We start from the raw sequence: 23,875 nt of genomic DNA, 5'->3' as shown, positions 1-23,875 counted from the left end.
ACTTCTTTTTCTCAATCTTCTTTCTAACCCTGTTCTATTCTTAGAAAGGTTGACTATCCAGGAGGTCAAAATCACAGTAATTTGGATGTGATTTTTAAGAAGACATGTGTCAGCCTTATAATGGAATTGGCTCAGCTTGTGTAAAAACATGCATATTAACTTTTATTTTCTAGGCAACTTTTGAGTTGGTATCAATTCTTCTTGAATTATCCACAAAAAATATTACATGTTGCAATTACTATAAATGTAAAGTGAAGATTTGAGTGCTTGCATTTGTAACAGCTTAGTTGGAGCAACAATGTCAGCTGAAATTCATAAATCCTGTGCACAAAAAAAACCCCTTCAGTATAAATTTTTTTCAGGAGGAATTGTCATACTTTTCTGGTTTGAGACTAGTGCCATTGCTGCTCATGTTTTGTTCTATAGGCAAATAGGATTGCTTGTTGGATGATTAAGATCATGTTTCTTTCAAAGATGTTAATTATGTGTAACTTACGTGCTTGTCTAGTAGGATTCTTTTTTGTGGAGGAAAAAATTCATAGAAGCATAGGATCACAGGATAATTCAGACTGGAATCCAGGATCTGAGGAGGTCTCTAGTCTCCCACTCAAAGCGGGGTCATCTCTGAAGTGACTCAGAGGTAGCTCAGAGCTTTATCCATCCAGTTCGGTCTCCAGTAGGGATGGAGATTGCACAACCTCTCCAGGCAGCCTGGAGGACCTCATCAGAAATCGTTTTTCCTTATAGGCAATTTGAATCTCTCTTGTTTCAACGTGTACATTGTCTCTTATTGTCCTGTCATTTACTTTCTTTGAAGAAAACTACTAACCTACCCAGAGGCACTTGGTGGGGAACTGTTAGGCTCTCCCATTCGCCAAACTCTTTTCGCAGTACAGGTGCTTCAGCCCCCAAACAGAAGCTTTAAAAAACTTCACTTTAATTTACTGGTGTTTTTTATGTATGGTTGGCCAAAATCTGGATGTGATATTCTGGTTATGGTCTAACAAGTGTGAAGTGGAGCGAAGTGATTTTCCTTGATCTACTGGTCATGCCTCTGTTATTACAGCCCTGGACACTGTTGGGGCTTCTTTGCTGCCAGCACACGTGCCCAGCGCACACTCAGCTTGATGTCTACTTAATGTTCTTTTATTACTAGGGTAAAATTGATATTATTTGAAAGGGTTTTGACATAAAAATGCATTGCTCAGGAAGCAAGATTAAAGCTTTTGGGATTTTTTTTTTTTTGTGTTAGAGTTGTTTTGGAAATACATTTAGTAAAAATATAATCAAATTGTTAGATGAAAGACCCTGTATTTATTTAAAATGCCTTGGGGAAAAAAAAAAATTGAAGAGCAGTTCAAAACAGTTGTAATTATATTTTACTTTGATAGGGTTTGCAGACATATAATTGTAAAAGGCACAACATCTTGATGAATGAGAAACTATATCCCATAGATATCATGGTATGAAACCTAAAATAATGAGAAATTTCTTATTCCATCAAACTACTGTATAGGTAAATTATACAGCTAATCTATTCCAGAACATAAAAAGCTCTTAAACTGTTATATTTAGCTTATTCTAAATTTGAACTGTATTTTTTAATTTTAGTTGTGGATATAATACATTGTCTGAGAAGCCCTGAGAATTTAATAGCTCTCCCAACCACTCTTACCAAAACCTTTTTTTTAAGAGTAACAAGATGATAGTCTGAGCAAGGACAATACATTCCATATATTCTACATGTTAAAAATCAGACTCTGTTTTTTATCCTTAATACTTCATAGAATCATAGAAACATTTAGGTTGGAAAAGACCTTTAAGATCACTGAAGTGGTATTGAGGCAACGCATAGGCTGACTTAACCTTGGCCACACCTCTATGCTGAACGAACTGTTGTCCTCATCATTGCTGTGTTCCACTTGCAGAGCCTCACACCTGTTATGCCGTGGGACCTGAGGAGGTGGGGCAGACACAGAGGAGATGCACCTGCTGCATCAGGAATGGACTTGTCACCATTGCCCCCTGTCCCTTAAGTCAAGCTCTGTCTGGGCAGCTGTGTCAGTCATGGTGGTGCAGAGCTCAGAGAGGCGATGATTTTCTGTGGGGTGGATGCCATTACTCCCTGGTTGAGCTGGCAGGGCTTCAGAGCCCTTTCTGCACATCCTTCCATGAGAAGTGCTGCCAGAACTGACCCCCTACACTCTGTGTGCCTGCCCTGCTGGCATCACTCCTGGTGGCTGGTGCTTCTAAGGGCTTCTCTACGTGTGGGGAGCCTGGATGCTGTTACTTTTGGCCCTGCCTGGGTCCCATCAGCAGCTGTAACGATATCTTAGGGCCCCTGGCAGCTCCCTTGTCTCCCCCAGGATTCCCCGTTTCAGAATTTTGCCAGCACTGGAGCTGTTCACCACGATGACTGAGTGCTAGTTTGGTTGTCACAAAAAATATGGGAAATTTTATGGGGTTTATTCTCGTTTTTTTCCCAAAAACCCGGAAGGATAATTTTAAGACTGTGCAACATCAAAATTCTTTGCAATGTCATTTCAGTTTTCTAAAATGTGTTTTAAAAGGCAAGTAAACTCCAACTTTTCAGTGACATCATGGTAGACATGATAGGACTCAGAGGAGACCTTCTGCTTCAAGGTCTGGAGCCCAACCAAGGTACTCTGCAGTGGCCCAAATCACACTAAACTAGATTTGGTTTAGGCAAGCAGATCTCGCACTGCATCTCTGTTAACTGTAATGAGAGATTAGATATGTTAACTCATGTAGATTTCTGCAAAAACCCCATCTTTGGTTAAATTTCTGCATTCCTTATGAACTGTTTTAATTGCACTGAACTAACCCCTATGTAAAAAAATTCTGTGATAAAAAAAAATAAATGATCAGTTTTTCACTTGGCTCTAGACTTCACATGGGATTTGGGAAAAAAAATTGAAAAATTTAAGTAAATAAAAGAAATATGAATCTATAATGTCCCGAAGAAAACATTCAGAGTGTTGTATCTGTAGTAAACATTGGTCAGGACTAAAGTTTCATGGATTATGAAATAAGTTGTGAACACAAGCACTGCTGGTAATTTCAGTATTTGGGAAATAAATAATGAAGTTATTTATTAATGAAAGAATTGGCTTATTAATGAATTGATTTTTACTACTTTTCTGACTTACATGTTGTTAATTGTGTCTTCCAAAAATCAATCAGTTTGTCTTAAATCAACCATCTAAAAATCCAAATAACACAGATCATAGAAAGGCTTGAAAATGTGGTGTTAAATCCACACTTACCCTCTGGTTTGTTTCTAATGTTAGAATTTAATAACATGTTTCAACTCAGGAAAATCAAGGAGATGTTGGGATATACTTCTAGATCCTGCTGTAGGTCTTAAAAGCTTAAGTTTAGGCTCTTAGAGTAGCATTTCAGTTACCATCTAAATGCATTTGAAATGAGATTTTCCTTCTAAATGTAAAGATATATATTTTTTTCCATTTTAAAAGCTTTTTCCTATTCTACATTGCAATGAATTTAAGACTTTACTGAGTATTTAATGATAACTGAGAAAAGGAGGCCAATAATGTTTTCTTCTCATAACCAGTTTCTAGCAGTTACTAGGGATGCTGGAAGCATGAAAAACCATAGTCTCTGTTTTGTATGTTTTGACATATGATCCCCTGTCTTTCCACTATGATGAACAATCTTTACCTCACTCTTACCAGAGACTGATAATAACTAAGCACTGAGACACACAGTTGGGTGTAGATCTGTGTCCAGTGTTGTACTACTGTTGACTTGTGTATACAAAGTAGAGCAGCTCCAGCCAGAGAGTTTGAACAAATAGTACCCTGTAGCGTGCAAAAACTGCTTGTCATTGCATCCAGCTGGTGTCATTAATATTCAAATACCTGGTCTGATTCATGCAGAACAGGTATTGGTCCCTGCACTGTTTGCTTCATCTTGTGTAGCTGAGATGACTCAGCTTCCCTCATGTTACAGAAATCATCCCTTTTACAGATAAATTCTGTGCATTGATGAATTGTCCTTCTCTGAATATAAACCATTTTCACTGAAAAATTGCCAGGCAGGTGTATCCTAAGGCACATTTGATGCTCTGAAAATATCTTTTAAAATCTTGTTTCTGTTGTTTCTTGAGCAGCTGTCTTCCACTCCCCATTCTCTTGATAGAATAAGTAATGTATCTATCTGAAAGTAAACCAGAAGATTGACTTCTCTTTACCTTGTATAGAATTGTTTGGGGTTTTCTTTCAAAAATCCACTTTCTAAAAAACTTTCTGAAGTTATACTTCTATGAAGTATTAAGGATAAAACTTACTGAAGTTAAACAATTAACTTCTAACTTTGGAAGTTGAATATGGAGTATAGTTCCTTGGATATAACTTGTGTGAGTCCTGTACTACCTTGTATATGATAGATGGTGATTGAAAATGTCTTTTATAAGTAAGACCATGAACCATCTTAAGCTGTTTTTGCTTTTCTGTTTCACAGATAGGAAATGGCATTTGAAACTTAAAGCTAATGGTGATGAGTTTAATTTAAATGAGATGCTATTTGGAATAGATAACACTTTCATTTTACTAAATAAATGGTGTGACAAAAGGAAATTCAAAGATGCTTCTATCTGTAATAAAAAAATGATGCTCTCTAGAATTCACCATGTGATTACATTACCTAATCTTATTCATTTTCTTACATAAAACATAGCAAAATGTTTCCTCTATGCATTACCATAAATGTAATTTCAGGCTTTATACAAATCTTTGTGCAAAAATCCCAAATAGCTCTGGAGTAGTCATATTGATACACCCTAATAAAACTGCAGCTGTTACAGTCAAAGGATAGAAGTAAAGCTATGTTTGTAGGAAAGGTAGTGTCCTTTCTTTGACAAACTGATATAGCTGGAAAAAATAAACTAATGCTGTTTACTTTCTTCTTCAGTTTTTAAGTTAAATAAATTTATAAAAATGCAGAATAATTCCAGTTTTGCCAGACTCAGAGCATCCTTTATACTTTGCCTTCTCCAGTTTCTTCAGCTCACCAGGCAGAATGACAACAAGCATAGCTCAGAAGACTTAACTGGGAATGCAAGGTTCTTAAAATGTGAAGTATCTGCTATTGATAAGTATTTATGAGCCAGTCACAACATTAGGAGTATTTCAGAACTTGCAATTTAAGGACGGGCAATTACAGAACTGGTAGTTACTGGCAAATACTGAATTACTTACCTATTACTTCCCACTGTAGGACAGAAGTCAGACATACACTATTGTGGTGCCAAGGTTTTTGAAAAGATAATGCAATTCAAAGTTTGAATTATTATCCATTTTCTTCTAATTGATGTTTAACTTCAGATAATTAAGTCTTTTTGATGGGAATCTGCATTAATGTAATTTCTCCCACTTCTTCACACCTGCAGAGCATGTTTTGGGGAGTGAGGTGCTCTGAAATCTGCCGGTAGTATCATTTCATATCTCTACCGCACGTTTGTCCCCATCAGGGGAACAAGCACCTTATTTTAACAAAAGAGATCCCCTGTATTTAACTTTCTGAATATTCCTATATTTCTAGGCTGTGTATGTATTACCAGTTTGTTTCAGTACCGCACTTCTTAAGTGGATTTGCCAGTTATCTCTCCACCTGCCCTTTGGTTCACAGTATGGATTGATTGCTCTGGGGTGCACAAGTGGGATTTCTTCTGGGTGCATCTGAAGTGGAAGGTGTTTTTTGGGATCTCACCTAGTATGCTGCAGTTATGGATGGGTGCTCAGTTTAGCCCACAGTATGCAAACACTGTGAATATGGGATCCTCAGCACCAACCGTGTCATTCTGTGGCACTGCTGTACCCCACGGCACTGCAATAGCTGCTGATAAACGCAGAACTCTCAAGTCCCTGCTCTCTCTCTCCTTTCAGAGCACTGCCCTGTGGGGGCAGAAGAGCAGTGGCCAGCTGGAGGATTGAAGCTATGCTGCTTCAGAAAACCCAGATGCTTTTCACCAGCAAAGCATCTGTCCCTTACACTTGCTTAATTGCTGAAGCAGTGCTGACACCAAGCAACAGGCAAATTAAATATTTTATTTTAAGTGGGTTTAGAGTTGCTATTTTTGACAGATTAAATAACAGAACACTTCCTAATTAAGGAAAGTGAAATAAAAAGTGTTGGCATTTGCATATGGATATCTGCAGTAGCATTGTTCTTTATAGTTACTGTACACTGTGTGACTGTATGTTTGGCCAGTGCTGATTCTGAGATTAAAAATTATGTAGAGTATTTAACTCGATGGATGATCTTTCTTTCCTGAGGTCTGGAAAGCATTTTTAGATATCAAGAGCAGTAAAATTTATTCCTCCCCTTTATGTAAGTGTTTTCACAGGGTGTTTGCAAGTATTTGGGTGCATTCATGAAAAACATTACATTATAAACAGCTAGTGCCAAGGCAATCAGCAACAGTGCAAGTGCATTCCGCAGCAGAGCAAGGGATTGCAGCATATGGGGGTTTTCCAGAGCTGGGAAAGCCCCAGAGGAGTGCAGAGACCTGCCAGGAGCTGGCAGTGTGGTGTGGGTGGGGACAGTTGTAACAGCAGACACTCTACTCCCACAAAGGGCAGCCCTAAGGATTGCAACCAGCTTCTTTGGTCCTGTCTTATATGTACTGTCTCAAACAGACATTGTATTAGGCAATACTTGGAATGCTTATTAGCAATGCTTCATGGTTTTTAAATAACCTAGCTTAGTGGCAATTATAGTGTGAAATTATAATGAAAAGTTCTCAAAATGCTGTGTCATACAAATCGAAGAGCTACTTTTGCCAAAGCACAGTTACATGTTTTTTTCTGGAAAAGATGTAGTCAAAGGGCAAGATACTGTTTTTTGTCTCTTGAAAAAGACAGAAAGAAGATGAAGAAAATAGCCAAAGTTTGTCTTTCATTTCTTCAGTTGGTCTTAGAAGAACTCTTGCTATCTGATCATCAAAGCTGTAGCATTGTAAAAGGTTTGGGAGAGGGTCACACTAGAGAAAAAAAATTCTAACCATGAGCAGCTCAAAATTGTGTATTATTTTCTGCTTATATATGGTTGTGAAAAGAATTGTATTTAACATTTGAATGAAAAACTTCACTTTTGCTATTGACAAATGAGGTTCCATCATAGACCAGAATTTGTTTTTTGTACACTTTGCCTTGCTGATTTAGACATGAAGAACCAAGAGACTCAAATTGGAAACAGTTCTTGTTTGTAAACTTGTATATATTTCTTAGCTTATCTTTATCTTTCTAGGGACAAATTCTGGTTTATTCAGTTTTGATCTCAGTACAGGCAAGTAACACAGACTGTTTCCTGAAGGTGTGGTTGGAAGGAGTCAAAGGTACTTCTGATATAGGTCTGGAGGGGATGTGCTTTGAATGGTTTTGTGGTACTGCATTGGGGCAGCAGTAGGATCAGGGCCTCATGGGCACTACCTAGTGAATTCCTGCTGTGGGAGGTAGGACATGCAAGACAGTAGAAGTGGATGTCTCCAAGCATCCAGGACATAAGATCGCTGCAGTACCTTATGTCTTATCTCTACAAAGTTGAGGTCATGACCCTCTCTACCATGAGAGATTGTCTGCAGTGACTACTGATGACTAAAACCTGCTCAGGTTTCTGCTCCATGTTGTGTGTAACCTCTCATAATGTTCAGTGTCCTGGGGAATAGATTTTAAGTGGTTGGTCAGCTTGGTCAAAACTTATAGTACAATAAAGTGTTATGGAAAGGTGCAGAAGGAGAGATGCATTTGGTTTGGACCTTGCCAAGATTTTGAGGACTAAACTAATTTTCTGTTGGCAAATGAGGCCCAGTAGTATGGACTCAGTTTTGCATGAATAACTTAGTTTGACAAATTCAGTCCTGGCAATCAAAGATTATAGAGATACAGTCTAAAAAATTATTTGTTTCTTGAGAGGTTTGTGGCAGTAAAAATTCTTTAAGCTTCCCCTCAGTTCAGTGTGGCACTGAGAGTTTTAGATCATCACTGGCAGTGATAAGCACAGATTTTTGTGGACCTACCTAATAATTTTAACTCTTCGGTATGCAATTGACCTGGACAGTGTTTATTTGCAGACTCTTGAGAAGTATGGGCTAGGTTGTAAAATGTGTATTATTGCAATTGCATAGATGCCCAGGGCACATAATCATTCAATACAACAAGCCAGAATTAGGAGTGAAATATAAAAGTGTATTTCCTTTGTGAAGTAGAGACAGAAGTTGCATTTCCTATCACCTGGGACAGAGAAGAGTCAGTCCTCTCTTGTCTTTCCCCTTACACCCTTTCTGTAATGAGAAGGAGAGGTCCTGCCAGCAACACTGTGGATAGTTTGATGGCGTAGCTCTTTCTTGGTAATGTGCATTGCAGAATATTGGGCAAACTACATGTTGCCCAAAATGTTGCAGGGTAGCTCACATTGGTTCATCTGATACAAGTTATGTCAAGTTAAATGAAGTCCTCATGCTTTTTCCATAATCTCCAGGACACTGTACTTTCACAAGAAGTGAACTGAACTGTAACCCAAATAAACTCAGTTTATAATAAATCCAAAAGCATGTATTGAATATCTTGCTGTGTTCCAGTATCATAGGTCAAAAATACAACTTTGCTAATTATGCTGTTTAATGCAACTATCTGAAAGTCTGTTTCCAACCTTTTTTATTGGTCTCACATTTTCTTATTCTATTAGCAGCCCATTTTCTGCTCCCTTCCCTCCCTATTTGACATTTCAGAATGAATAACAAAGCAGTTTTTTTAAGTGCATATGCATTTCCTCAAGGAAATCAGAGCTTGAGCACACACATTAGTCTTTGCATGCATGCCGATGAAGCATGAATAAAAATATGTCTGCCTTTGCTTGCCTACGTGCCAAAACTTGACCTTCCATGCTTTGAACTCTTGCTCCAAAATGCAAATGCATAATTCAAGAGGACTGAGGCAGAGTAGTGTTGAGCATAACTTCTGGGTATATGGTTTCCATAGCAAAATACTCAGATTTGAATTACAGTTCTAAACTGTTCCACAAAAGAGGTCAAGGAAAACCAGGGCAGCCAGTGGCCAAGGCAGTATGGCCTGGCCAGCAGACAAGTCCTGAGGACTGTTTTCTTTCTGGAGAACGTCTCAGAAAAAGTAAGAACATTAACCTCTATGTGAATTTCAGATATGAAGGTGAAATAAGTAGGAAAAAACCACCTATGTGTGTCTCAAGAAACTATATGCAAGAGGTACCATCACGAATTGTCTTTCCAAAGTAAACTATTCTGGGTATGTACCAAAGTGTAGCTTGTGGGAAAGTCAGTCAGCTTCAAGTACTGACAGGTGAGATGGTAACTAAGCAGATATTTTGGAATAACAGGGGTTGACTATTGCTTAGGTCTAATGTGCTTCACTTTTTTTTTTTTTTTGTTCTTTCCCAGATGCTGGTAATACTCTCAAAAGAAAATTGTTATAGTGCCAAGCATAGTGTTGCATATAACTGAATTAATTTATTAACAATAAAAATAAATGTTGAAGGTAATGGTGGTAGCAATCAAGTCATTTTTCGTCTCATTATATCCTGAAGAAGCGCAGCCCATCGTGACACAGAAGAATGATGTTTGAGAGTCCAAATGGGTACACTATTGCTTATGTGCATATTTGTTTTCCCTTCCTGCACAGACACAGCCAAGGCTGCTGTATAAAAGGAAATGAGTACAGACTGGTAGCCTGTGACCCCTGGTACACAGATTTTTCTTTTCCTCTGCTGAGTACTTGTCCTGTTTGGAAATGTCACGGGACATATTCTTCACTTTGGTTTACAACCCTCGGTAGCTGAAGAAAATGAGACGTTATTGCTGTAGAAAAAAAATTCACCCACCCTGCCACAATTATTTACCCATGTGTGTGCATTCAGATGTTGATATGCACCTATTATGGCACAGACTTACTGGAAACTATGGGTACTGGGAGAAGCCTTGTTCGCCCTCAAATTACCAGCTAAGTTTTCCTGCTTCCATGGAACCAGGAATTCAATCAGTCATTGCTGCCAACTCCAAAGGATATCACCAAAGTGCTGATGGAAATGATGTAGAGTTATCTTGCAGGGATAGTTTATAAAGATATTTTCTTAAATGCTGTGTTCCAGAATTGTATGAATTAGTCAAATGTGTCTTCTGGAATTCTTGTAGCATTTAGATGGAGGCTTTATTACTTTTATAATGCATTCCTTCTCAGACTTCTCAGAAATGTCATAAAATGTGTTGAAAACTTTTACAAAAAGCATCTTAGAAGACACAAAGCAAAATCTTTCTACAGTCCCCAGGATTTTTTTAAAAATTAATTTAGTGCAATTAAAGTTTCTTTTATTCAGACATGTTTCTGTAGAAAAATTAGACTTCAGAGATAGTGTTCTATAGCTCCTACAGCTTAGAAAAGATTTTCAAAGGTTCTAATGTCTTTAGTGCCTTAGACAATGTTCTCTCAATTTGTCCATTTGAATTTGGCATAATCATACAAGCCTTGGTACATTTTACTTCTTTCTTATTTTACTTAATTCGTTTGTATCTTCAGTGAAAAATATGGAATGAAGAACAGCAGTGATATACTCCAGCCAAATTTTGCAACATGCTTAGTACTAGCTACTAAATTTCTTTTCACTAAGGATACTGACTGCTTTCCTAGTCTGAATTAAAAGATTTGTTTGTACACTTAATTTTCTTCAATCTCTTTCCATCAGTGGAAAACCACTGATAAAGCACCAGCTGACCATTAGAAGACAGATAAAATGGAATGATGCATCTTCATTACTATCGTATTCTCTCTGAACTATTTTTTTTCTCCCTTCTAGGACGGTTCTATTTACTCTGACCTCTGTAGTTGTGCTTGTCATCACTACTGACTGGATCAGCTGGGACAAGCTGAATCGTGGATTTCTGCCAAGTGATGAGGTCTCAAGAGCCTTCTTGGCTTCTTTCATCTTGGTGTTTGACCTTCTTATTGTCATGCAGGTACACTCTCCTAATGTTTCATTCCAGCTGCTGAGGCTGCCTGGTCACTGTTTCATCTGGAGCAAATGGTGTTTAGCTAAGGCTACATGAAAGTAAATAAATGCTTAGTTTGCAATCACTATTAGTAGGGGCATATTATAACATCAGTCTCAGTGACTTTGCAAAAAGGCCACTTGCCTTTTACTGTGAAAGCATTGCTGATTTCTCTTCTTAGGCTACCAGGTAAGAACTACATGACTTTCCCAATTAGTAAGTGTTTTCTGCAAAAATTATATCAGGAAAAGAAACATAAACTGTTTTGTAAATCCAGAGCTTCTCTTAGGAAGAAGAGATAAATTCAGCCAAACAAGGAAGAAATACTTCTGTATTTCAAGTTTTTACAATAATAGGCATACACACATTACAGCAATTCAATAGATGAAAATTTGCTATTAAGCTTCAACTTTCCAGTTTTACATGAAGATTTCCTTACTTTGATGACAGATTCTTGTACTATCTTCTGCCAGCAGGGTTAACTGGGGATATGATTCCCTGTAGTCTGCCTGATGTCTGCGCCTTTGAATCTAGCTGTTAGGAAAGGAATCTGGGTCATGAGTATGTGGCCAAAAACCTCCTTCATATGATGCTGTACTCTCCCCTTTACATTTGTCTGTGGTTTGAACCCTTTGTGAATAATTTACCCAAAGCTCTGTAAAAAATTGGGTCATTAGGACTGAGGCACTGAAGATGAGTATTGAAGACTCGAATGAATTTTTCTCTTAGTCTTAGATGTGTTAGACTGATGGTCAGCAAAGAATTTGAGAAGAACCAATGTGTCCTTTGTTTGCAATAAATTACTAACTAAGTCTGCTAGCAAAGACCATTTCTTAGACACTTAGTTCTCGTTAATGAGCTATCTATTGCTTGAGCAATTGTCACAGAGGTGACACTGGTGACACTCAGGTTTTATCACTGCTGTACTAGGACTTTAAAGCTGCATAGAGTCCTATAGTTCAGTTTTGTTTTCTAATGTCCACCAATGGTCAGTGCTCACTATGGTTCATGGTTAGAACTAGGAGGATAAGAAAGGAAATACTGTTTTTCTGGTAAGATTTCTGGTGCTTTGTTTTCTCTCTCTTTGAATTTCACATTTTGTTTGATGCTTCAAATGGATTCAAGATAATTTATAATAAATGATTTTACTTTGCAGGACTGTAATGAAAGTGTGAATGAAAATACAGGATGTATCAAGCTATGCTGAATTTGATATTGAGTGCAGGGTAGAGAAACAGAGCTGTCTTCATACCAAGTAATTATTAAACCATGCTTTTGACTTTGAAAAATGAAATTCCAACCTTGGAGTTGCTGAATATAGAGAAGAATTGTATGCAAAACAGCTTGTCCTGAGTAGTCATTCATATTTTTACAACACGAAGCAAGAGGGTCTTTTAAATTGCATTTCTAACAGATATTTGTGTGATAAAATTATTTATTTATTTTAAGTTATTTATTTGGACTATGAAACTGTATTTTATTTGCAGTGCAGTTCTACCATCCTGGATAGTGTGGTTGGCTTCTGGCTCCGGCTGTGCTCCTGCTAACCTTGCTGGGACACATCCCTTCACATCTGCCATCCCTAGAATAAAGAAAAGGGACTCTGAGTGCTTGTTTTAGATGGCTGCTGTGTATTCATCTCCATGTGCTTTTAATTGCTCTATCTTTAAAGTCAATGAAGAGATCAAGGTATAGTTGGGGTGCCCATCCCCTAAGTCATAACAGAAAAAGGGTTATAAAGATTTCATAGCTTGAGTACAGAGCTGCAGCCCTGCAAGGATGCTGCTCAGCTGTTTCTACACCTGGTAAAAGAGCCAAAGTAGCATTTCTCTGCAAGTATGCATCTTTGAACCATATCTGACTCTGGCAGGCAGGTTGATCTTCACTTCTCCCTCTGCTATCTGACCATGTTTTGAAAGGAATTTAAGTTTCACTGGGTCTAGGACAGTGTATCAGAGTTAACACCCATTTTAGGCTGTTTGAGAGGCAACACAGAAGACTCTATTTCAGTCTTGATTATCAGGACATTATCCAGTGTAAATAAAAACACTGATTTTTTTTTTCTAAGTATAAAAATTGCATATTTAAATATAGAGATTGCGTATTTTCTCTTTGAAAAACAACAGATCAAATTCAGTCCAAATGTAGATGAGCATTAGTTAATTTTAAAGGACATATGCTTGCTTATAGTAAGAGAGTAAAAACCCTGCACATTTGTTGTTTTTTTCACAGTATGGAAGTGAGGAAGTCAAGTCATTTTCACAGTGTGTTAAATTATGCTGTCCTCATAATTGAGATGGCAAGATGCCAACATATGTATATTTCTGGCACTCATAGCATTCACTGCTGTACATGGGCCTCATTATATTTTTAGCATTAGTTTCAGACTGAGTGCAAACCCACATATATTAATGCAGAATATATGGTAGTGCTATTATCATGTAATAGAACTTTTTAATTCACATAATTCATTCTCTTTCTCAAAGATGTAAAGGAAAAGGTGTTATTTAATGGAGTAAATATGAAAAATTGAACTATAATCCCACATTCCAAATATCTGTATTTGAACAAGTAGACAATAACTGATGCATTAGTCTATATACTGCTTTTTATTTATATATTTATGTATGTATGTGTGCATTTATTTATTTATTTATTTATTTATTTATTTATTTATTTTAATTTTTATGATATCATCTTCTTAGTGACTTTGCTAATGGATAGGAGATAGTTGTGGCTGGATTATTAAACCTTGTGTGTCCAAGGTAGATGAATCATTTCAACTCGGTAGTGTCTTTTGTGAGTGGTTATAGGTTTCTCTGGATTTGTGAAAGTCCATGGATTATTTCAGCATCGTGTGATTTTACATGCTATAGCTCACTTGCCGAGCACTTTGAAAGTCCTATGGCATAAATTCTTGCAACTCTTAAGACTTACTGCAACTTTTTGTCTGGCAGTACAATCAGATACAATGTCTAAGTGATTTAAAAGCTGCCTGAAAATAGTATTTGTTACCAAAAGTAGAGTTTATTCTTCAACAAACTGAAGAAATTCAGTAGCTGATGGGTGGAATAGACAGAAGCCAGGCAGCATTTATGTATCGCAGAGATTCTTTGAGAAGGCTCTTGTAAGTGAATCTTTACCCAAACTAGCAAAATAATACCATTAATATCAAATGGAAGTACACTTGTAAATAAAGAGAATAGAATTTTGTCCTTTCAGGTAACTTTAAAGAGATGAAGGTCAAAGAGAGTTCAATAATTAACAACGTTACTTTATGACTAGTGCTGGATCTCTGCATATGTAGATATTAGAATATCAACAGGTGGATTTTTTTTAATAATAACCATTTTTCAAATTTTGCTTGAATAGTTAAAGACTGAGTAGAAATATGGTCTTGTCCAAACAAAGTGTGCAAAGACTTGATTTTTAGAGTTGTGTCTTTTTTAGAAAATCTGTTTAACTCTGGAAATGTAATTTAATGTTACTATTAACTGGATTTATACTCTAATTTGATAGAATTAATTTACACATATGCAAACAAGAGGAGGATCTTGATTTACACTTCAAACAAAATACACAGGTATAGTAGTTTTCCTTTGACACAGATAAGGAAGAAATGATTTTGTGTTCATAGACAAGCAGGATATACAAAATAATTTGTCATTCCTGTCAAGTAGACTCTCTCATCTGTACATTTGATTCAAGGATGGTATGTAATTTTTTTTGTTTTCTATCAAGCAACAGCAGTAAGTCGTTTTAGGTAGCTGATGTATAATTTGTTCCTGAGGAATTTGCCAAACTTTGAATGAAAATGTTCTTCTAAAAACTTTCCATTCAGAACAAAAACTTCTGAAGATGGGAGCATGTGAATGTCAAGGTACTCCCCATCATACCTTTGCCAAGCTTTGCAACATTTTGAAAGCAATATAACAAAGGACAAATCAAAACCCATAAGAAATGTCTATGTTTAGCAGATAGCAAATAGCTTTTCCATCATCTCTGACATTCAGAATTTCTGTATGTGAGAAGTTACTGTGGGTTTTTAATCATGTACTACTTGTCCTTTCAAGATGTGAACCTAGCCATAAGGGCAGGTGACCAGTGACAGATTTTTCAGATGAGTCGGGATAGATGGGAATTCACCTTCGGTAAAGCTGATGGCTTATTCAGCTCCATTACTGGTGTCCTCAGCTGTTACCATATGGCAAGGTTGTATAGGGAGGAGCCATATACCCTGGACTACTTCTGTCAGACATTATGTGGAGTGTTTCATTTCATGCAGAGTACGTTACTCTTCACTAGCGTATTTTAGACATACCTGTCAAACAGCATTACAGAAAGGGATAACCATTTTGAAGACATACTTGTACTCAGCGGATTGTGCAATGTTTGCCAAGAAATCCTGCTGTGAGGGCTGGCTTTGTGGTGCTGTATCTCCTATGTCCTGCAGATCTCTGAAGGAGAAGGGACAAGTTCAATTGAGGTAACTTTGGGAGAAACCTTGCTGTAGCAAGTAATAGATTTTTCTTCCAGCAAAGTCTCTTATACTGTAAAGACTTTTCCCTTTTCTTTTGTCCTTTCTACATCCTTATCCTTTTATGGAATGTGGAAGTGTTCCTTATCAGCACTGATGTAAAACATTCAAAAATAATCCTGAAATAAAAGTGAATTAAGAGGACCAGAAAGGAACAATCTTGATGTAAAGCTTCACTTTATTTGTACTTACTATGAAATTCAAGTGACATGCCTGAGTACATTCCTAAACACTGTTTAGCCAACAAAATGATAAAAGTTTCTCATGCCATTACTGGCACCATGGCATTTCTTTCTAGTGGATCAGATGCAGGTTTTTCTTGCCTATCCTAGACTTGTTCCTTTTCTTGAATCTGCCTTCACAGATGCAACTCATGGATTTATATCTGCATTGAAATTCTCAGTCCCAAAGTGCTTTGTTTTATTTCCTTGAAAGTTACTGTTTTGAGTGATATCAAGTCTTTCTCCTTTCAGTTTTGAACATAGGACAGTAGCTCTCCCGAGCTCCACTTTCATCCATCAGACATCTCTTTTCTCTTAACTTTCCTGTATCGTCTCTCTGTGACTGATATCAAGGGAGTGGATTATTTTCTGACTGTCATGTACTGAGAGGGACAAGTTAGTGTGCTCCCAGAAATGGCCAGCTCAGGAATGAGCAGGTGGAAATGGAGACAGAGTAAAATTTCCTTGTCCATCTGACACAGAAGTGAGGCTCTGAGGAACCAGTGCATGGACGCTCCACATCTCTTTCATGTTGTTGTTTTTTGAGGACAAGGCAAAGAAAACGGAGATGTACTATAATTATAGATCAGAGAATGAAAGAATGCATTTGTAATCCAATGCTTTTATTTTGGAGGAAAACACTTTAGAGTTTGATGGAAGTGTACACAGTGTTTATGTAAAAGGATGACGAGGGGGAAAAAGTACAGCATTGATATGTATAATTAAACCCCAGAAGTTTCTGTTGACATATTTTCAAAATCCAAGTTCCTTCTGAAAATCCTTGAAACATTCCCTTACCCCCTTGCCAGAACCCACTATAAACTACAGTTTATTTCTTCAAGTCTTTCAGTAACTTTGGTACTAAAATAATTATAAGCAAAATAATTTTCTGCTGAGAAAAGGTGGATGTATCTTGTCCCTTATTGCACATTATATACCTTACCTTTTTAATGAGCTGTTTTTTTCTTGCAGTGTTCTCATTCTGCGCTTGTCTAGTTTGATAATCAACACCATCATTTTATGCTGTGGATTTTTGTCAAACAAGGCAAAATACGGTATTTTTAAGTACACTTCAGCCTTTATACTGTTTGCAGATGGTTCGGTCTTGCTTGGGTGCATTCTATTTGTCTCAGGCATTATAAATTCGACTCCAGTGTTTTCTTCAGCTGCTGTAACTTGGTGTATTTGTGCTGACCAGAATCCTCTCGTGCCAATTTATACTGGCTGAGGGCTGAGCCCTTTTTTTTAGTTCTGTCACTTAGTTCCTCATTTGCAGAAAAGGAACAACTGTAGTTCTTTTCTTTCACTAGTTGTGTGATTGCTTAGACCCCGAAGTGCTCAGAGAAGGAGGCTGTCTGACTTGGTACAGCTCCTAGTGTAATCAGGCACCAGTACCAGCTGGAGCATCTTGGCTCTGACGTGACTACACACAAAATGAATTAGCTGAAAAAGCTTCTCATTTGTCACAGTTGTTCCCTTTTACCCTGACAATGGGTATATGCTATATATGTGACACTGAGACCCTTCACTGGCAGTGCAGGTATTTGCCTGACATAATGAAGCGGTTTTCAAAAGCAGACCTAGCATTTTCACATACTGCCCCTTGAAACCAACATATCCAGCCCAAATACACGAAAAAACATGGAATTCTAGGAACAAAAAAATCTAGAAATTGTTTGCAAGTCTTTCACAGGACTATTTTCATTTTTTCACATATTCTGCTATAATCAGTGTGTGATAGGCTTTGTTATTGTGGGATGTATGTCTGAGAAATGTTGTGTTGCTTAAGACTGTATTGGAGTGATTTATGTTGGTATAGCGTAATGGTGACATTCAGATAATTTCAACTCTCCACAGCATTGTTCTGGAATATATTATTTGATTGTAGAAATCTGTTACATGGATTTCTGTCTAAAAATGAAAAACCTGAGATGAGATTGAACTGGTTCAGTTGCTTTCTATGTGAGAGAATTGCTTGTATATGAGTTAAAAAGCAAAAGATAAACCTCAGTTTGCCATAATGAGGCAGAGCGTTGCCTTATGACAAGTTTTATGCTATCCATAGCTTACATTTAGCTACAAGGCATACTGAATTAACAGGACTTGGGGACAGGTTGTACAGTGTGTATAGATCTGCCTATCAACAATACTGAGTTCAAGTAAGGAGAAGGAGCAAAACCAACTTGTTTGCTCTTAATCAAATCTTTGAGGGGAACTGAAACAAGAATATGCTTGATGTTGTTGGTCTATCTGCATTATTTCTGCAAAGCTGATTGAATGACAGATGTTTATACCTCCTTGAAAAGTTTGAAGCTTTTTATATGAGACATTAACAAAAACACATGCTTACTTTTATTGCCTTTGACTTCTTCCAATATGCTAAAAAGCTCTTTGTATAACAAAAGGGACATATGTAATCACTGTCTTGAGATATTGAATACGTTACATGTTTATGCATCTGTTAGAAACAGAATTTATTGAAACCCTCAATAAGTAATTTGTTCTCGTATGTATAGAGAAGGGCAAGTATTCCCTAGTGCTTTTAGTGATTTGAAATTATGGTTGCAATGGTTTCTGATTTTGAACTAATATTTAATTACTTAGCTGTATTGTATTTGGCATCATGTCCCTGTGGGTCATAGGTGTTGTGTCTGTCCTTAAGTGGAACAAGTTTCTAGTTTCCTACTGTTCGGAAGTTAAGAAGTTTCCCTTTTCTGGTAATGTTTGCCTGCCTGTCCTGTAATGTTTATTAGGGAAGGAAATTCCCCAGCATAACACTTGCCAGATCTGAGAGACAGATGGGGAACCAGCATTGCCTAACAGTGTAGCAGCAAAGCAGCTAAATCAGCATGCCTCTAGAGTCTCCCAAATAGTCTCAGTAGTGCGCTGCACCTGACTTTGGACTGTGCTATGTCTCAGCTGGCCCCCAAAACCTCTTCTCTCTCTCTTCCTAGTAGTTAGACAGTATTTGCAATATAATTCTTCATTAAGATTCCTTAGAGCCCTACCTGAGCCAACAGGTGCTGTAGGTACATCAACACATTGTCACTATTGTTGAAATGGTACAAGCAGAGACAAAGGTGATGTTAATCAAACTGGGAAAGAGCTACAGTTTTCACCTCACTCTCCCTAACACTTGTTCAATTGCTGCAGTAGCCATTAAAGCTGAAGTTGTCTTGATACTTCTGATGCCAGAATGACACAGCCTCAGGTAGTATGGAATGGTACTGTGTGCCTTCATCTCCCACTTCATTAGCAGGGAGGGCAGCCACAGACATGGAGGGAGCCACCTGTTATCAACCAATGCAAGGTGGAGCTGTCAGGGCCTCTGAACTCGGTCACAGCAGGCATGGAATCCATTTCTCCCTGGATGAAGGTAGGTGAATTAAAGAGCTCCTTTCAGGACTGGCTCGGGGAAGACAGTGCATGTCCTAAGGCAGCCCAGTGCTGGGGCTGGTTTGAAGCACTCATGAGGGCCATAGAGAGAAGCCCGGGCCCCATAGTCATGGCTGCAGCTCCATGCCTGGCCACCTCCATCTCATAGTAGGCGTTTGCAAGCAGTCCCTGTCTCTGAAGAAAGATCATGAGTGGAAGCCAGGTGGTCCTGCTGTGCAGGGTAGCACGGCAGCAAAGAGAATTGCTTGAAACTGGCTTAATCCCCTGAAATAGTCTCTCTCCATCCAGTAGGACCATACAGTGCACCAGTGACACAGAGGGAGGCACAAAGCCAAGGCAGACGCTGGTGTTGGTGCTCCACACCCAGGGAAGTACTCACATGCTTTCAGTGACCCAAGCATTGCAGAGCTGCTTTTCTGCTGTGGCCAGCCAAATTTGGCTTGAACCTTCAAGAAGCTTTTGTTCTGTCCTGATCAACTCTGTTTCCATCTTTCTCAACAACCATAGAAGCCTATGGAGCACTACACTTCTCAGTTCATTCATGGCTTGCACACCTGCCGGCATTAATTTAATGGTACAGTAATTCAGAAGACTGCACTGTAGTTGCTGTGGCTGGTACTGGTCATTTTGGGCTGTGGTTTGATTTTGTCTTTCAGGGGAGACATTGAAGATCTTCCTTTCATATAAAACCAGCTTCGATTTCAGTCCCTGTCAGTTCTGACTGAGCTCTGCTATAATGTTGTTTCCCATATCGGGTACCACACAAGGAAGTAAATTATGGAAATTTGTGGGTAGGTAATCCGTTTTATCGCCTGTAGATGAAAATGAGAAAACATCTCTTTCTAATGTATCTCACTATGGATTTAAGGATATAATCCTATAATCCTTCTTGGATGGCCCTTTACTTTGAGTTTTTCTCAGGTGGTTTTTGAGCTTGACTATATACAATGTGCAACACACATTGGATCTATAATGAAATTTCATTCCACTTCAGAACTGTGTGCCCAAAGTGGAGAAACAAATAATCCTCAACAGCAGCATTGATTCCAAGTATAGCACACAATCTATCCAGGAGTAAGTGGGGAAAAAAGAAGTGATTAAGTGATCTGCTTTATCAGACAGCCAAAGTTAGATGAAGCTAAAAGAATTGTTGTCCCATCTCAAGAGCACAAGTGTATTTTTTGATGGTCCTTATTTGGCCCGGTTTCTGCAGACGGTGTGTTGGAGAAAGCTGCTAAGAGTGCCCAGACTGTGCCTGGTGCCATTTCCGAAGGCAACTGCTTGGCGGTGCCCCAACCACTTGCAACTGCCACCGCTCGGACAAGAGCTGCAGCGCATTCTCTTGGCTGTAAATTGTACTTTTGTCCTGACCTTTAGTTGCAAAGTAGCAGCTACATCTTCTGCATGCATGTTAAATACCCTTGGGGATGTTTCTGGCATCTGGGCCAAACAATTACTGCGCTAATCTAAATTATACAAAGTCTCACTATTCCTCAAGGTCACACTACAAAGATTTTTGTATCTGGACAAAGTGTTCTAAATACAGGGATGAGAGAAAGAAAAGCATCACAGTAACAAACCTAATATCAGAAATGAGCAGATGATCATTTAAGCAACACAAATACAGTTACACATAAAAAATGATGTTAAAAATGAGACAACACTAGTGAGGCTGCAGAGTCATGCATTCAGAAGTTAGGAGATGCCAAAATTAAGTAACCAGTATAAACTTTTTACCCCTACTGGATGTATACATTATGATAAAATCTGTAATTATCTATTCGCATCTGATTTTTCCATAGGACCTCTGTCTCACTTGCTGCACTAGATGAATGGTGTTCACTTAATGAGAAGCTATTCAATATTTTGTTTTACCTTTTCTGTTCAGCCTGTGGCCCCAGGCCTTACTTACTGCACATGTTTGGAACCTTAATATGAAAATGAAATTATTCATTTCCTCATGGACTTTTTTTGTGACACTCATCACTGTACTTCCTAAGGGCTTCTCAAGCATTAATATATTTGTCTTCGCAATAGCCTTCATAATAGGAGTATTATTGTCCATTATTGTCCACATTTTATACTCAGGCACAAAGAAATTAAAGTCAAAGGGCCCCTAATTTGAAATGTCTGAGGATATTATTATGAAAATGTATATTATTACCCATCTTTTATCTGAGCAGTTACCTAATTGAGAGAGGAGGGACTAGCATATTGTTTCATTAGGAGCAGACACAGCCACATATTTCCTTGATGTAATCTTATATATTATTATAGTGACAGCCCTATTTCTCTTGTAGAATTCAAATGGTTTTAAAAGCAGTTTCTTTGCTTGTTTTGAATGATGGCTATAACTGTGCCATATATCTAGCTCCATAAAAAAGGTCTAATTACTTTTTACACTGATCTTAAAAGAGTAGAGTGTAGTCCTATCTAGGTAGTGTTCTGCACTACAGGACTCTTGCTATCCCTATGATATTTTGTCAACTCTTCCTCTTCTTCCCCAGTGGCCATATATTCAGGTCCAGTTCTCATTGAGTTCAGTATCAGCCTTGGGCACTTGTCACTTGAACAAATCTAAGCTTAAGTGGGATGTGGAGGCAATCACACAGAAAAAAAAAAGAAAAAAGGCAAACAAGTTATAACTGCTTGCAAATAGTTTAGTTTCAGAAATTCACTTAGTATCTCGGACATGTCATAGCAGAGTTGGTTGAATTCAGTTTCTCCTAGCAACAGTGACCCCTGTAACAAGAGGCAAATGTCCACCACAAAGCCATGTCCCTAAGGACCACATCTACATGTTTTTTAAATACTTCCAAGGATGGTGACTCAACCACTTCCCCGGGCAGCCTGTCCCAGTGCATCTAACACAAAGCTGTGCTCTGGCTATATGCAACCAGCAAAACATTTAAATACCTTTATTTTGATTCCACATACTGCTATGTTGTGCTGTGTGCAAAATAAAAACCAGAAAGTAAAATTAATTTAAAATAATCATCCCTTGTAGGCTCAGTCTCAGACCTAGAGCCAAGAGCCCTTCTGCTTCTATCTTCCCTCAGCTCCAGATGCCTAGCTCCAGCTGCATGCAGAGTCCTTGGGATTAGTATTTACAGAAAAGATGGTTCTCCATCCCTTGGCTGCTATGCAGGGCCAGCTCAGTCCCCGTTTGAGAGCAGTTCGGAGTCCTGCCAGCAGCAGCAATGGGGGTGAGAGGCAAAGGGGGAATGGAGGATGCTCTGTCTCTTTTCTGAGAGTGGCAGTCTCACATTCTGGTGAGCTCTGGGACCTGAGAGATTCTTTGGCATGCTGAGTGATGAACAGTTTGGAAGATACTTGTGTCTGAACCTTTAGCGAAATTTTTGCAAGTAGAAAAATTATTGACTTTTCAGAGGTCCCTTAAACTCTTCCAGTTTGGGGCAGGTATTTACAGGGGAGCAAAAGGCACATCTCTAACACAAAATTACTCCCTTGCTAAACTGTATTCCTCCACTTCAAAGCATGAGGCATTTCTACAAAGTAAACCAGCTTATTCTCTCTTTGGTCTCACTCTCAGAAGTGATTGAATAGTGCTAGTTGGAAATGTCAAAACCCTAAAACAGAAACATAGAACCAAACAGAAAAAAAAAACAGCCTGAGGCAGACACCAGGCATGGGCAGTGTCCAACCCAAGCAGTTAAATTTGGAAAATTTATAAGCAAATAAGACCAGTATACTGTGCACAGGCACACTTGCATGATAAGCAGCAGTGCTGTGATTTCTGTCTGTTCTATATGGCTCCTGCCACAGTAGTAGTGGGTGCCTTTGTAGTATGGGTTGTATGAATTCTAGTGCCATTTCATAGCAAAATGAACCCAAAAAGGCCCTTTACTCATAGTGCAAAGAGTTTTCTGCATTTCTTTTGCATTTATAAAACTATGCTAAGAACTGAGAAGGGCAAAACCCACCAGGTTTCCAATATCAAATTTTCTCACCCTATTGCTTTGTGGGAGGGGCCTGGATGGAAGAACAGCCCCTATCCCCTTGACGTGCTGAATTTCAGATCAACAGAGTTGAGACTTTTCCCAGCTCTACAGGGCTGTGTTCCAGCATCCTGGCTCCATTTTTAGCCTTCACTCAGACAGTGGCTCTAACTTAACACAAGTGTGTTAATTTGCAGATAAAATGCCTAATTGATATTGATGATGCTCAGTCTCAACAAAGTTATGTAGCCACTTCCACGTAACCTTTCTCAACCTCATTTTTGTGTTCTTTTTTATAGCCATATACTCTCACTTTTCCTTTAGATAGTGCTTGTAGGTATAAGCAACTTTGAACTCTCAAAAGATCTGAAAAATGAAGTTTTCATTCTCAAGACAGAGCAGGTAAATAAATTTCCAGTGTCCAGTGCAAATATACACGGTTTTGTTGTTTCTTCCGTAAAGAGAGCTTCAGTGAGTACTGCTGAAGGGACTGTCTGTCAGGACAGTATTATCTAGCAAATGCATTTTATCTACTCTATCATTTAGCAGTATTCTTTGTTTATAAGACACAGATATCTATTGGAAATGCAGAAAAGTAGTGAGAGTCTTAAAAGATAATAGCTAAACTACAGGTTTCATTGGGGATAGAATAATCATGTCTGTATAGCCACATAGAACCATACTGGCATACAGGCTAGATGGGCCT

General features: G+C 38.3%; 1 protein-coding gene across 1 annotated transcript in view; it reads left to right on the top strand.

The window, feature by feature from the left end:
• Positions 1-23,875, top strand: part of TMEM117 (transmembrane protein 117) — a 195,653-nt gene that overhangs the window by 141,529 nt on the left and 30,249 nt on the right. The window contains exon 6 of the mRNA XM_027710914.2: positions 10,864-11,023. Coding sequence (XP_027566715.1) covers positions 10,864-11,023 — 160 coding nt within the window. The remainder of the gene's footprint in view (positions 1-10,863; positions 11,024-23,875) is intronic.

This window comes from Pipra filicauda, unplaced genomic scaffold, assembly GCF_003945595.2.
Source record: "Pipra filicauda isolate LSUMZ 115617 unplaced genomic scaffold, ASM394559v2 scaffold40_size4127951_pilon, whole genome shotgun sequence".
NCBI classification, from domain to species: Eukaryota; Metazoa; Chordata; class Aves; order Passeriformes; family Pipridae; genus Pipra; species Pipra filicauda.
This window is presented reverse-complemented; position numbering and strand designations above follow the sequence as displayed.